The sequence below is a fragment of the Primulina eburnea genome, chromosome 7, assembly GCF_022965805.1.
Source record: "Primulina eburnea isolate SZY01 chromosome 7, ASM2296580v1, whole genome shotgun sequence".
NCBI classification, from domain to species: domain Eukaryota; kingdom Viridiplantae; phylum Streptophyta; class Magnoliopsida; order Lamiales; family Gesneriaceae; genus Primulina; species Primulina eburnea.
The window spans coordinates 16644191-16661084 of NC_133107.1; the positions used below are offsets into that span (position 1 = coordinate 16644191).

General features: G+C 37.1%; 1 protein-coding gene across 2 annotated transcripts; it reads left to right on the plus strand.

Moving 5' to 3' along the window:
• Nucleotides 1-1054: 1054 nt before the first annotated feature.
• LOC140837280 (myosin-binding protein 2-like) lies at nucleotides 1055-4585 on the plus strand. 2 transcript variants are annotated; one of them, XM_073203391.1, is made up of 4 exons: nucleotides 1055-2392; nucleotides 2490-2669; nucleotides 2742-4116; nucleotides 4208-4585. In XM_073203391.1, the coding sequence occupies exons 1-3, from the start codon at nucleotides 1303-1305 to the stop codon at nucleotides 4070-4072; spliced, it is 2601 nt and encodes an 866-aa protein (XP_073059492.1). In that variant the 5' UTR covers nucleotides 1055-1302; the 3' UTR covers nucleotides 4073-4116; nucleotides 4208-4585. The 2 variants fall into 2 exon arrangements, with proteins under 2 accessions (XP_073059492.1, XP_073059491.1); XM_073203390.1 differs by having other exon boundaries at nucleotides 1056-2392; nucleotides 2490-2672.
• Nucleotides 4586-16894: the final 12309 nt, after the last annotated feature.

The following is a 16894-nucleotide window of genomic DNA, read 5'->3' on the forward strand; positions in this document are numbered from 1 at the left end:
ACTCCTGAAAACCTTGCGTTTTTCCGCAAAATTCTGTCCGATAAAGTTTTATGCGAAGAATATTCCAAAGGGGGAAAACGATTAGTATTTTTAAGTTTAAATGCTGAATTTTCGTTAGACATATGTTTACTTGGTTGGAAAATTTTGGATTTTTATGCATTTTACTTTTTGATTCAGAAAAATAATGTTGGTAAAACAAATTTTAAATATGATTTTTATATGAAAAGATTTTGGCTATATATATAATAAAAGTTAATATTATTTAATTAATGTAAGAGTTAGAGATGTTTCATCTTACGTTGAGAGATGTACATTTTTGTATACTCAAAGATTTTATCTATTCACCTTATATGTGTATAAAGATAAATTAAATGTCATAATTGGATAAAATCATAAAATATTATTAAAATAAATATAATTTTTACAAAAGAGCTAATAAGACTCAAGTTAAATTGCTGGACATCTACTCTAAAAATGTTGAGTATATGTAGATCGAATTTAGTGCATCATTATATTAAATTTTTTAAATAGAAACCATTTCTTTTTATGAAGAAACCATTTCGATACGAGAAAACAAGGACTAAACCGGGAAAGCTTTGAACTATGAAAAGCGAAATAGATATTATTCCGAAAAATTGAAGTAAAATAATACTGTGAATAAATAATTGTACTGCGTCACATAATATTGATCTTATGGACTCAAAATTGTGCCCACGCATAATTTTAATAATTACCAAACATAAAAAGAAAAGAGAGACTCGTATAGGAGTGAGTCTCATGTGAGACCGTATCACGAGTCATAATCTGTGAGACGGGTCAACCCTACTTATATTCACAATAAAAAGTAATACTCTTAGTATAAAAAGTAATACTTTTTCATAGATAACCCAAATAAGAGATCCGTCTCACAACTACGACCCGTGAGACCGTCTCACACAAGTTTTTGCCTAGAAACATATGATGAGTTCCAACACAAGGCATCCACTATGGACCCCATTTTCTTTCATTGCGTCCCACAATTGCTTGATGCAAAAATATAATGGAGCGGGCAAGATTTTTAAATAAAAAGCTAATCGGATCCAAGTTTTAATGCTTTAGACACGTTCTTTTTCCTTAAATTAATCCTCCTCTTTCTTTCTGTAAAGTTCACAAGTCTTCTTTGCATCATCGTTTCACGTTTGTTTCTAAATAATATCACTTCAGAATTTTATTTATTTTGATTCTTTCTAACAGTTCAGTTTTCTTTATTTGATTTTCTGGTTTGTTTATCTTGATATTTTCGAGATTTGTGACAAGAATAACATGGTTGCAAACAAATTTGCAAGCATGTTACACAGAAACACAGACAGGATTTCACTTGTTCTTGTCTACGCAGTTCTTGAATGGATTTTGATTGCCCTTTTGTTGCTGAATTCGGTGTTTTCTTATCTGATCGTCCAATTTGCTCAGTATTTTGGCCTGAAAACTCCATGCCTATGGTGCACGAGGCTTGATCATATGTTTGATCCTGCTAACAGGGAGAAGAATGTGCACAGAGATCTTCTTTGTGAAGTTCATGCCAAGGAGGTTTCTAATCTGGGATTTTGTTCAAATCATCAGAGATTGGTTGAATATCAAGATATGTGTGAGGATTGCTTGTCATCGAGACCGGAATTCGAGTGTGGGTCGAAGAATTTTTTGTCGTTTGTGAAAGATTTTAGTGAAAATGATGAGGTGAATGTGAGCTGTTCTTGTTGCGGGGTTGTCTTGGATAGAAGTAATAATGAGAATCATGATGTGTATTCTTCTTATGTGTTGCTTAAAACATCATCGTCGGATGTTTTGGAATGTGCCCACAAAGAGAATTCGGCTGCAGATTTTGGTGAAAATTTGTCAGATTTTGCTACTGATTTGTGTGAGAATGAAAGGGTGTTCGAGTATAGGAATAAAAATCATATGCTTTCTAAGCTGGAGGAGAAGAAAAAGAAGGAAGCTTTCATGGAACAAAACGTAAATATGACAACGAAAGATAAATCTGTCCAAGTTTGTGTTGAAGAAGATGGTAATTATGGTGAAATGTCTTCTCAGCATTTGGAGTTCTTTCTAGACTACAGTGGTTATAGGCTCGTTCCAATCGAACTGGTGGATTCGATAACCGAAGAAAATCAGAGTAATGGGAATGTTATGTTTGAAGATTTTTATGACACGAAGGTTCAAGATTTTGGCTTTGAAGGTGAATTTAGTGTCGGAAAGGATGGTTTTTTGCTTGATTTTGATATAAATGAGGATCCCAAGTTTGAAGAAGAGTTTGAAAACTCTGCTGATTTTCGTGTACCTCAATTCCCATACGATGCCAGTGAATTTAAGGAACTGGAAGTAATAGGAGAAGAAACATGTTCAAGTATTCTGATAGGTACCATTCGACTTTTCTTGGAATCCTTAAATTATATATTTTAAGTTCTATATGTAAGGTTAATGTTAAAAACAACCTGTTTGTCTGATTAATGTAGCTTCTGAGGAAGCTGCTCAGATGGGGAATCATGAAAATGAAGCAGACATCTCCATAGGAACAGAAATCCCTGACTTGGATATCACAGATGAAATGCAAAATCAAGAATCTTTTCTTTTTGATGAAGCCATAAACGAAGGCCCTTCAAAAAGTTCTTCGATTCGAAACGAAGAACCTCATGGTAGTTTTTGGTTCGTCAATTCTTGTTGTTCGCGATTGTTAGTCAAGATTCTGAAATTTTTCTTTCTGTCAGTTACTATGAAACTTGAGGAACAGGTGGTAGACTTGAAGCCATTATCGAGTAAAGAAAGGGATCATGTCCTGAACAATCAGCCGTGTGTTTACTCGGATTTATGCGAAATTGAAGAAGATAAGGTTCCCGATACGCCTACTTCCGTGGACAGCCTCAATCACCTGCACAAGAAAATGCTACTGCAGGAAATGAAAGATCCCGGGACCGAAGAATCTTTCGATGGAAGCGTGACAAGTGAATTAGATGGCGGTGATGGAGTCGTTACCGTTGAGCGGTTGAAAGCTATGCTGAGAGCTGACCGTAAGACTTTGCTGGCTTTATATGCCGAGCTTGAAGAAGAGAGAAGTGCCTCTGCCATAGCAGCAAACCAAACGATGGCTATGATAAACAGACTCCAAGAAGAGAAGGCGGCAATGCAGATGGAAGCATTGCAGTATCAAAGAATGATGGAAGAACAATCTGAATATGATCAAGAAGCCTTAGAATTGTTGAATGAACTCATGGTGAAGAAAGAGAAGGAAAAATTGGAGGTCGAAAAGGAATTCGAAGTGTGTAGAAAGAAGCTTTTGGATTATGAAACAAAACAGAAGATAATGGTATTGAAAAGAAGCAAAAATGAAAGTTCTAGAAGTGGACATGGTTCAGGTTCGTGCAGCAATAGCGAGGACAGCGATGGATCGTTCGCATCTCTTGATTTGAATAGGGAGGCGAAAGTAGAGGAGGGCTTTGATGGGAATCAAGAATATACTCCTGCTGATGCGGTTGTGAGCTTGGAGGAATCTCTAGCAGATTTTGAGGATGAGAGATTCTCAATACTTGAGCAGCTCAAGATCTTAGAAGAAAAGTTAGGGACAATGGACGATGACAAGGGGCGACGTTTTGAGGATGTTCGAGACATGGAAGACAGTGTACGTCAAGAAAACTGTCATTCAAATGGTTTTTTGATCAATGGGAAACATGATCAGCAGAGTAGAATCACCAGTCAAAAGGGAAAAATGCTACTTCCACTTTTCGAAGAAATTAGTGATGAAAAGGAAGACGAGATGCTACATGGCAACATCAACTGGATCGAGTCAAATGGGTTGCATGATGCTTTTGAATCGACGCCCGGAATGGAAGACAAGAATCTTGCAATTGAAGAGGAAGTGGATCATCTATATGAGAGGCTACAAGCATTCGAAGCAGATAGAGAGTTCTTAAAGCACTGTATTAGTTCACTGAACAAAGGTGAACAGGGAATGGATCTCCTTCAAGAAATCTTACAACACCTACGTGATCTACGCAACGTTGAGCTTCGATCACGAAATTTAAGTGGAAATTCAATGATATGAAACATTCATGTTTAGTATTTTTGGCTCCAACATAAGACTATGAGGTAATTTTTTTATTTTCAAACTTATATTTAAAAGTTGGCATCAAATACACATAAAATTTCCTAATACAAACATGCTTGTTGTTTGGTTCAGAATCCATTCCAAAAATGTGATTTATCAAAACAAGGAGCTAAAGTTGATTACGATTCAATGATAATGATCATATGAAAAAGGTGGAGAATCGTGTCCGGGGACGTTCCATATGAAATGGATAACTAAATGGTGTTGTTTTGTAGTAATCTTGGCAGACATGAAGTTGAATCATACTGAACTTTTGTAACCTTTTTCCTAGTTATTTTTGTACAAGTAGACACAATTTTAGAGGGGATTGTGTCGATCTCCCTCTTTTAAGGGAAAGGGGGATGATAAATGTTATGTGTTTGTTGTGTAGTCAGCAGAAGCCATTTTCCATGTTTTGCGAGTGAAAGAAAAGGGTTCCAAATTCACAGCATCAGTTTATTAAAAACACAACCCACTGACTTGGCATTTTTATTTATTTTTATTGCAAACGCAATTGTTGGTAATATGAAAATGACCCACACTCTGTTCAAAGGCAGCCGACACTGCCAGAAAGAAAAAATTGTCTGGGTTTTTTGTATTGTGGATACATGAATTAGTTTATTTCTTTTTTATGTGGCAATGATGGGGATAATAAAAAAGTTTTGAATGAGGTTTTGTGGATGAGCACCCACTCGGGCATCCGCTGACACAGCAACTGAGTTGGCATTTTTCTTAAATTTTTGGTGGTAATATGAAAAAGTCCCACACTCTTTGTTCAAATGCAGCCGACACAATGGCCTGCATGAAAGAACTCTGGGAAACTGATCCCCCCATCGTTGTCTGTATCCGACCCACTACTGCACTACCCGCTCATCGACACAGGCGGGCAATGAGATCCACGAAAGATTAAGCGCGGATCGGAGCGATGATGTTGCAGATCTGGGAGTCTTGGTCGTAGATCGGCAGTGAGTTGCAAGCGATGATGGTGGTGCAGATCTCGGGACGTGGAAGATCTGGGTTTCAGAGATGGGCTTGGCCATTGGAGGCGAAGATGTTGGTGGTGGTGCTTGGCAGAGGTAGCGGTGGCGGGTGGATTGTGGCGGAGAAGGGAGGTGGAGCTCTATGTTACGTGTAACTTGAAAGGCGAGAAGTTCAAAGGCTCCAAAGAGAGGAAAAAAGCTAACTTGATCAATTAAATACATTTGGAAATAAAAAAAAAATTAAAAAATGGAATTTGGTGATAAATATCTAATCAAAGCAATAAGTTCATGTTCAGTTCCCATGTCATAAAATCTTATTTTGTATTACCAATTGAAGAAATCAATTGGATTTCATATCATATTTAATCATTTCCTCCTTTATTTTATTTTTCCAGGTATTTATCTCTAATTGGTATTCCCTAATGATGATAAATTTATGCTCCTTCTCTCAAATCCTAAACTCATGCAAAATAAACCCACCACAGCTGAGGAACAAATAGACATCCTCTTTAATCTTGTTGTTTCATCCCTAATTTACAAAGAAACAAAAGCCATTTTGTTGCCTAATCATTCCTAATCCTTAGATAATAAAATAGGGCAAGATAAATACTAGAATATTTTTTTATTTTATTTCATTTCGACCGAACACTTTTATATATATATATATATATATATATATATATATATATAAAACAACCAACTATATTCAAAAATTCAAAAGAAAGAATTCAAAACATAAATCGTCAATCGTTTACCAAATCTAAACTTAGCAATATTTCGAAATAACCTAACTCTTGCATCCTCTCAAAACCCCTCAAAAGCATCGTAAAAATCTTTAACGTAAACTTAAATCATAAACTTAATATAACTGCGGAAACTAGCACCGGTCCTCGGGTTGTGTGCACCTTCAGTCCAGTAAGATCAACCATCAAGTTCATCAACATCATGCTCACCTGCATCGATCACACCTAGTGAGTCTATTGAATCAGCAAACCATAACCATAATAACAAGTAATACATATACAATCACATGCAACAGTGAAAATATTTTTACATAAAATAGCATTTCATGAACATGCATAAACTTAAACATTTGTCTTTTCATCATAAACATTTTCTTTTCATCATATACGTATACGTTTTCCTTTTCGTTGAATTCAGATTACTAACTGTGACTTTCGTATCAGTTGAAGGTCGATGGATCCATCTATGTGTAACCACAGTACTGGGCGGAGGGGATATCAGCGATACTCTCACCCGTCAACTGAGCCTTAGCCTTACATATCATAATATCATCATAATCATCGTATCATAGTATTAGTCACAATTACCTCCCCTCTTCCAACTTTTTGTATTTTCACCACTTAGTAAAATTCAAGCATATAATAATCATTTTTTCTTTTAAATCAAGCATGCAACATATCTTTTAGCTATAACGTTACATCATAAAATTTCATAGACATTTAAATAATCATATTAACATATTCTACAGCATTCAGGGTATTTCCAGGACGTTTACTATTTTCAAATATAAAATTACCGTTTTACCCCTAGACATAAAATTTCTCGATTTTTGACTTTTTCTTTCTTTCGTTGACACTAGACTATCCAAAATAATTATTTAAGCTTAACTTAAATTTTTTATATTTTTATTTAGCTAAAATTCATGGTTTCCGATTTAATTTCATAATTATTAATTAGTAGAGCGTTTTAATCCTGAATTAATTCAAACTTTAATATTAAATTTTCAAATTTTAAACATAGACTTTTTATTGCCTAATTACCCTTGTGAGCCATGAGCCACCCATGTGGACCCACGGTTCAATCCTTAAGCTTTTAAACCAATATTTGAACCCTAACAAGAAACCCTCGAGCCAGCTTCTGATTTCTTCGAGCCAAGCCCAAGCCACCTCGAGCCAAACTCTGCCTAGACCACCTATGGACCCTAGTGAACCCATTGGACCCGCCATAACTCACGTTGCAACACCCTGCACTTTGCAAGAGCCGCACAACCTAGTTAAAACCCTAGGACTCTACGCAACTCGGCTAGGACTCCTACCCTCGAGCCACCACCGAGTCCTCACCCGCTGGACCCTGTCAGACCTAGCTTGGACCCATAGCCAAGCTGCAACCCTCCTACGCACAACTGCTATCTCAGATGGCTTGGGAAGAGTCTTAGCTTGTTTGGTCTCTTCCCTAGCCGTTGTGCTAGAGTCCTAGCCACCTAGCATGGCTAGGACTATTCCTCACACCCAACCATGTCCAGCCCGAGCCTTGGTCAAGCTCTGGTCGAGCCGTGCGCTGGTTTACAATTAACCGAACCTTTGAACGCCAACATGCAATAATTTTCGTTCGATCCTAGTTCCTAGCGTGTACAACGCTGGTGTAAGCTTGTCTAGGCCTTTAAACCATATTAAACTCGACCCTTTTTTATTGTCCTAGGATAGCAACCCTTTTATGCGTCAATAACACAAGTTTTACATCATAAAATCATGAGTTTTTTTGACATAGCATGACATAAATCGAAAATAATTAAAAGTTTAACATATTTTTCATAAAAAAATGCTTCAATCATATAATATGGTGTGAAAGATGGTTGAAAGAAAGTTAGGAGTGAATTTGCGTATTATACGCAGGACTAATAAGTTGAGATGCGAAGAACGGCGACAACAGACCCCTTGTTTGATATTCTACCAAGAAACGTGACTTTCCTCCTTCAAAGCTTCATGTGTGCGTGTGTGGTGGCTGTTAGGAAGAGTTTGTGTGTGTGTCGAGAGGTGGGCGTGAGTTTTTGGCGTTTATGGGGAGGGTTAGGGATGTAAATGAGCCGAGCCGAGCAGTAGCTGGCTCGGGCTCGGCTCGTTAAATTATTTTCTCAGCTCGGGCTCGGCTCGAGCTCGTTACGAGCCTCGGGTTTGAAGCTCAGGATCGGCTCGTTCGGAATTTATGAAGCTCAGGCTCGGCTCGAGCTCGGCTCGTTAATGGCTCGTTTATCTTGTTTAATGAGCCTGGCTCGGGTTCGCCAATAGCGACGGGTATTTACAAAAACGTCGCCGATCTGGATCGGCGACCGTTTTCTTAAACCGTCGCCAACGACGACGGTTATACATAACCGTCGCCGATCTGATCGGCGACGTTTTTCTACAACTGTCGCAAATAGCGCTAGTTACAGACATCGTCGCCAAAAAGCGACGGTTATTTTAGATCGTCGCTATTATAGCGACAGTATGTCAAACCTGTCGCCATTAGCGACGGGTTTTATAAAACCCGTCGCTAATGTCGCGACGGTTTGAACAAAAACCGCCGCTAAATATTTTTTTTTAAAATGTTATAATTTTTTAAATCTGAAATAAAAATATATTGTGCTGTATAATCGAAAAAAAATTAAAAAAATTTGAGAAATGTAATCATATTATTAATCTGCAAATAATAATACAAGTGTTTCATATAAAATGAATCAGCCATGTAGCGCTACATCTCCTCCTGTGATGTTGATTTAAAACGAATCAAATTGAAATTTCTTCATGTAACGTTGATGAGAATAACGAAATTTAATAAACTTACGTGGAGCAGGCGGGATCGCGTGTCAACGAAAGATCCATCTGCATGTCGATGTGTGTGAACGTATAGCTCCCATGACGTTGGATCTCTGTCATGTCGTGCTCGCTAAAATAAATTCAATAATTGTAAAACATTAACATTTATAATTAATGAAATATATATTTTTTCCAAAGTACAATTCAATAAATGTCACGAACATCGTCGCTCGAATATTGAACTTCTTCTATTTCACTTTCAGTTCAAATCAATTTCGTTGTCGTACATAACATTAACATCGACTAGATTTTGAGACGATAAAAGAAATTGAGTTGAGATGTCATGAGGTCCACTTTCGTTGTTTTGAAATGCATCGTTCGCATCAATTTGATTATGCTCAGTATTTTGCTCAACATCAGTGACATAAGCTCGCCTACGTAGAGTACTCACATGCATCCAATCTGATTCTGCTCTCTTCGTTGTTGGATAAGTCAAATACACAACTTGCGAGGCTTGCGTAGGAAACACAAATGGTTCGTAGTATCCAAGACTCTTTTTTCGATTGACATCAACAATTTTGTACTTTTTATTAGGAAACACAAATGGTTTGTAATTTCGTCTAAATATGGTTTGTTCTGACATTTTTTTCGATTGTAAGGACAACGGATATATCTATTTAATAAACACTCAGGATGACTAAGTGCAAATGTTACAAACGACTCTAAACACGACAATTTATAGACAGTTTGCTAAAACCCTAAACCCCAAAACCGTTTCCATCAGCGACGGTTTGATAAAACCGTCGTTTATATTAATCGGCGACGGTTTATTCATAACAGTCGCTATTATAACGACGGTTTGATGTAAACCGTCGCTATAATAGCGACATGTTTTAATAAACCGTCGCTAAATTTAATATGCGACGGGTTTAATGCAGACCGTCGCTATATAGCGACGGTTTATTAAAAACCGTCGCTGATATTTCTTTTTTTTTTGCCCATCAACCACTTAAACGAGCCGAGCTCGAGCTAGAGCTCATGAGCCAGCTAAACGAGCCGAGCTCGAACTCGAGCTCACGAGCCAACTAAACGAGCCGAGCTCAATTTTGAGCTCCCGAACCTATTATCGAACATGTTCACGAGCTAACGAGCCGAATATCATTAATCTCAAGCTCGGCTCAACAAATTGTCGAGCCCAAAATAAGGCTCGGGCTCGGCTCGATAAGCTTAACGAACGAGCCCGAACGAGCTTTTTAACGAGCCGAGATCCGAAAAACTCGCGAACAGCTCGGCTCATTTACATCCCTAGTTTGTGGCTTATTTAATTATTTTAAAACTCCTGGTATTAGCCTAGGCCCATTGGCATAGTACAATAGGCCCAATAGCTCATTAGTACATATTTAAAATATTTTGTTTAGGAAAGTTCGTGAAAATATTAGCTGAGTTCTCGAAAAATTCATATTTTAGTCAAAAATCGAATACCGTTAGAAATTACGACTCGACGTATAAAATCACCTCAAAACACCTTCTTTTCAAAATTATCAACTAGCATCAACCTTATTTTAAATAATAAAATAATTATTTAATAAAAATATTTTCTCTTTTTCAGCTCTCGGTCTCTGTTCCTCGATCGTATCTCGAATAACCTTTAAAAATATAGTTTCATACATCCAAGTAGAAAACCACATCTAACCATATAAACATATCTAACATAATTAATTTATACAATTAAAATTATTTAATTAGTTATTTTCCATTTCCCATAGATTTGCATGCAGTTGGATTACGTCATCTTATTTTTGGACCTTACAATTCCTCACTCCCTTAAATAAAATTTCGTTCTCGAAACTAGAACTTACCGAATAACTCCGGGTAGCGACTCTTCATGTCCCTCTCGGTTCTCCAAGTAGCTTTTTCCTCCGTGTGATTTAGCCACTTGACCTTGATCATTGGCATAACATTGTTCCAGAGTCTTCTTTCTTGCCTAGCCAAGATTTGTATAGTTTTTCCTCATAATTCATGTTTGAAGTCAATTGCAGAGGTTCATGATTTAGTACACGTGAAGGGTTTGACATGTACTTTCGAAGCATCGAGATGTGGAACATATTTAGTACTCCAGATAGCATCATTGACAATTCCACTCTACAGGCTTTTGTTCCAATCTTCTCCAAAATCTCAAATTGCCTTGTGAATCTTGGACTAATTTTGTCTTTCTTGCCAAATCTCATAACACCCTTCATAGGTATTAATTTCACAAATACATGGTCGTCTACTGCAAACTCTAGCTCTCTTCGTTGCTTGTCGGCATAGCTTTTCTGTCGGCTTTGTGCAGTCTTCATCCTATCTTGAATTTTGACTACTAGCTCCGCTGTTTTCTTGATAAAGTCCGAACCAAATTCTCCTCTTTCACCAATCTCGTCCCAATAAATGGGTGATCTACACTTCCTCCCATATAGTGCCTGATCGAGAAAAACTTGCACAGTGAATAGTCCCAAAATTTATTTTATAATTGAAAGCTCGATTTAAATATCGCAAGTGCACGATAGTGAAGTTATAATAAACGTACGTGAATACGAGTATCGATCCACAAGGACTGCATTACAATATTTTTATTTTCAAGTAAAATTCTTTAGCAACGATAGAATGAGTTGATGATTAAACTACTGTATATCAAATAACTAAATTAATTAAAATGCAAAGAAAACGTTTCAAAGAAAGCAATGATTAATTTGGATTAAAATCAAATGAGAAACGAATTTGTTGGGAAATTATCAGTTCACCTACCACTCGTGTTTAACTAACTACACTCGACTTTTACTCGTGCATTCGACGGAATTTCCTAGACTAATTAATATACTCTGTCGAGCTATATTAATACTAATCAAAAACATTCAGTACTTAAGTGTCCTCAAATATTTAACAGTTCAAGATTGCATTACATTCTATGGAATCCACTAGCTTTCATCCGGGTGAACTATCACTATCGACACGTACCCAATTCTGTATATCTACTAAAAATGTAAATCCGTGGTTTATACTATTTGATCGTATTGTTAATTATTCTATCGAAATCATTAACAACATGAAATAATCAAAGGAAGTTAGCTAAGCTTCGATTGAAATAAGAAAGAACAATAGCATAAACAAATCACTAGTAAAAACGTCGAGAAATAATGTTAAACAACGAGTACGGTGTAGGATCCCCTCAAATCCCAACAAATCTAGAGTTTAGCTACTAAAATTCATAATAACAACCAACAACAATCTAAGAATTAAAAACTGAATAATGAAAATACTAAAGATGACGACGGATGACGGCCACGACGCGTGGAAATCTCGAGGTCTTCGAAATCTCCTTTGCTCCTAGCCTTTTCTCCAAGAAAATATGATGAAAATAAAAATGTCCGCCCAAAAAACGGCGCCCCTCTCGTGTATTAGGTCTATAGTGTCCGATCGAGTCCATAAAAAATGAAACAAATCTCGCGGCTCGCTAGGGCGGTCAAAAGTGTCCGCCCTAGCGAGAGGTTCTCGCAGAAAATTCCTCGGCCATGTCCCTGGGTTCGCTAGGGCGGTCACTTTTGACCGCCCTAGCGAGACGCTTGCGCAACAACTCCTCGGCCAGACCAACATGCTCGCTGGGGAGGTCAATTTTGACCGCCCTAGCGAGTCCTTCTCGATGCTTTGGCAAATATTCTCCCACTTTGTGGTTCAATTCCTACAAAATAACCACCAACTACACGAGATCAGTCATATGATAAATAATGCTAGAAAAATGCTAAATTAAACTAAAACAAACTAATATGATGCATGAATGCGACTCAAAACCAACACTAAAAACACGTAAAAACGAGTCCTATCAACCCCCTCATACTAACCTTTTGCTTGCCCTCGAGTAAAATAGGTTAAAGCACGAGATACTAAACAAACTCAACGACCACAAAATTACTCAAACAAGAAATAACTAACACAAGTAAATGTCAATGGTGAGTTAACAACGTTTATGTTCATCCCTCAGTTTACTTTCTCACTACCAATCATAATCAAGTCAAATCGCAACCGTATACTCATTCTCATCTACACATAAATCTCGACACTAATTTGAACGTGTGTGTGTCATGATGGGTCTAGTCATTCGTACTTCAAATAGATCAATTATCAAATAATGCGAGTCACTCAATTAACACTTCAATACAGGTCTCACTAGCATGCATCCCCGTGTCCATTTATCACTAGCCATGAATTGAACTTTATTCAACTTTTAAGTGCAGATAAGGGTGTCGAAAAGAAGGAAAATAAGCTCAAGTGGCTAAAAGTTGGGAGTACACCGATCATTTTCATTGTGCAATTTTCAAGACTTTTCGTCTGACTTTCCTCGTCTCCTTACATCTCCAACTTTTAGCCTAGGAATAGAATTTCATTCCTTTTATTTCGGCTCCCCCTCACCTTACATCTCCTTCCTTCTTCTTTTTTTTTGTTTTTTTTAAATGCACAATTTTCACACATGTACTCCCTAGGCTAAGAATATAATACTTTGGATTACAGCTGGTTAGGAGTATGACATTTTAATTCAGTGCATTGGAAAGGAGGTAAATGTAAAGTTCAAGGCAAATCAAATTTTCTCATTCAAGGTCCCAATTAGCGACTTATTTTCACGGGTTTACATGCTAAATCAACTCATAAATGGTGCCTTTCAAGTTAACCACACAAAACTTTCAAATTTCACCATTATTCCTACAAAATTCTAGTCCCCACACATATGTGCTCAAAAAGTTCAAATTTTGTACCAAAATTCATGCTTTAACAATCAAGAGTACCATTCACGAAGTGACCCAATCAATACTTTTGTAAACTATCAATTCAACATCATCATTGGCTCATAAACTATGTCTTCTCACCATAAACGACACCAAACAAAAGAAATGCAACAAAACTAAACCAATTAACTCAACAACCAAAACAATCTACCCCCCCTCATACTAGAGTTGTGCAATGCCCTCAGTGCACAAAACGAAACAAACACTAAAAACCAAAAAACTCATGAATGCAAATGCAACGACAGAAGAAGAAAAAAGAATAAAAAGAAAAGGGAAACAGTAAACTCCCCTGGTCAGAAATCATCCTCCTCGTCATGCTCAGGCGGTGGGACTCCATCGTCAGCTGGTGGCGGCATAGGGTAATCGTACTGAAAATGGAAGGGTGGCGGGTATGCGGGTGGAGGTGGCTGGCCGGAAGTGTCGATGCCCAAATGAGATGAGATCCCATGCACCAGGTATTCGATGTTCTGAATGTGAGCTTGATTAACTGCCTGGTACTGGTTCTGATAAGTGGCCCAAGCGCCCAATTCGTTGATGCGATCTCGCATGGCACGGCGGCGTGGCTGCGGAGGTGGTGGTGCAGGTCCTAAGGCCGGAGGTGGTTGAGCTGCTCCCCCATAATCGAAAAATACCTCCTCGGGCAGCTCAGCCTGCCTTTTCTCCCTCTTGGACCGATAGAGAGCCTCATCAATGGCTCTCATCGGCGGTAACCACTCATCATCATCGGCAAATATCACCCCCGCTCGGGCACACAGCTCAATCACTATCGTCGGAAAGTAAAACGCCAAATTGCTGCTGTTTATACACATGTTAAGATGTCCGAAAATGAGCCTGCCCACATCAATCACCATCCCAGTATAGATGGCATAAAGAACAACCGTCCGCTCACGCTGCACATCACTCGTATGACCGACCGGCATCAATCTCTTAGAAAAAAACGCATACCACAATGCTGCGTCCACTTTCAAAAAATTTTCAAGAAAAACCGTATACGTCCCCGGTTGTTTCCACGTGGTGCCCGGATAACAGAGTGTGCGAATAATCAAATCATAATCCGGGTTAAGACCATCTCCAACCCTTGCTCCACAATGGAGTTGCTCCATTGTGGAGCAAGGATTTTAACTCCAATCCAGCACCAAAAATGGTGCTGGACTGGAGTTGCACTAAATGCAACTCTAGATGTGGCGCAGCAAAAAGTGCTGCGCCACATCTCTTTTCTTTTTTTTTTAATTTTTTTAATTGTTTTTAATTAATTATAAATATTTAATAATTTATTATATATTAATTATATAATTAATATTTTTATTTTTAAAATTTTAAAATAATTTCCTCTTGTAACTTAAATTTTAATTTATATTTTTTTAAAACTTTTTTTTTAAAATTAAATAGATTTTAAATTAATTTAATAAACAACCAAATTATATTACTAGTACATTAAAATGATACATTTTACAACATAATACGAAATAATTTTAAAAACAACAACAAACAAACAAAAAAATTATGATACAAACAATAAAATTTATTAAATGATATTTAGTAATCTGGTAAACCAAAATCTCATCTGTGTACCATCCGTCGGATGAGATTACCGAAATCTAATCCTACGGATGTTACAAGGATGAGATCACCATTGGATGAGATTCCTTATCTATGCCATTGGATGAGATTCCTTATCTAATGAAATCTAATTCTATGGATGAAAAGATTTCGAGATAGGAAATCTAATCCATATTATCTTTATAAATTCTATATAAACTCTAATTCGTGGTATACATTTTTCAAACAATTTATATTAAAAGAAATGAATTCTTCATCAGGCTCATCGTCATTATCCGATAATGAAGATGAAACTACTAATTATTTGATCGTCGATATAGCCATTGATGAGATTCAAGGAGCGATCATTAGCCATATTCATGCACGCAATACGATACTACACACCTACATCAATCAACAAGTTAACGAAGGTCCGAGAAGAGGATCCATTCCAGGTCACATTGTAATTCACCGCGATAGAGAAATAGCCGATCAGAATTTGTTCAACGACTATTTTGCTGAAAATCCCAGATTTCATGAAGGTATTTTCCGACGACGATTTCGGATGTCTCGTCATCTATTCCTTCACATTGTGGATGGTGTCAAGAATCATGATAGCTACTTCATACAACGCAGTGATGGCTTGGGACGACCAGGGTTATCAACTAATCAGAAAGCAACAGCTGCAATTCGAATGTTAGCATATGCCATGGCCGCGGATGCGACCGATGAATACATCAAAATAGGAGAGTCAACTGCAATTGAATGCTTGCAACGGTTTTGTCGAGCAGTGGTGGAAGTTTTTGGAGCCCAGTACTTACGAGCTCCAACAGCCAACGATGTTGCTCGACTCTTGCATATTGGTAAACAACGAGGCTTTCCAGGAATGTTGGGAAGTCTGGATTGTATGCATTGGAAGTGGAAGAACTGTCCTACTGCTTGGGCTGGGCAATATTCAGGTCGAAGTGGGTCTCCAACAATTATTTTAGAAGCAGTGGCCGATTATGATCTGTGGATATGGCACGCATATTTTGGTATGCCTGGATCAAATAATGACATCAATGTTTTAGAGGCATCCAATATATTTTCAAATTTGGCTCAAGGCATTGCTCCTCCTGTCAATTATACTATTTTTGGCAAAGAATATAATACTGGCTACTACCTAGCAGATGGTATCTACCCAAAGTGGTCAACTATTGTGCAAACTATCAGTAACCCACTTGGACCGAAAAAAAGATATTTTGCTATGAAACAAGAGTCGTGTAGGAAAGATGTGGAGCGAGCATTTGGTGTTCTTCAATCTCGATTTGCAATCGTGGCAAATCCAGCACGTTCGTGGCGTAAAAACAATTTGCATGATATAATGACAGCATGCATTATCATGCACAACATGATTATTGAAGATGAACGTGACCTCAGTGCACCAATTGAAGATGCAAGAGAAGCACCGCTTGCCGATGTGGAAATGGTGGTCAATGACGAAAGTACAAGATTCAAAGAATTTCTCTCTCGGTATAAAAAAATAAAAAACAGAGATGCTCACTATGAACTACGAAATGCGTTAATTGAGCACTTATGGGAAGAATATAGTAATTCTAATGTTTAATATTGTGCTTGTATCGTATTTATTTCTTAAAATAAATATTTGTATCATTTTCAATGTTTTTTTAACTTATATATATATCGTTTTCAATGATTATATTGAAATAAAATATTTGTATCATTAAATAATTATTTTATGTATATAAAATAATTAATCGATTTTCTAATAAATAATGAATATAAATAATTAATCGATTTTCTAATAAATAATGAAATAATATAATTATATTTATTATGTATAATTGTGTAATGGAATTATAAATAGTTATTATTGAATTAAAATTAATATTATAAGAATATTCTGAGAAT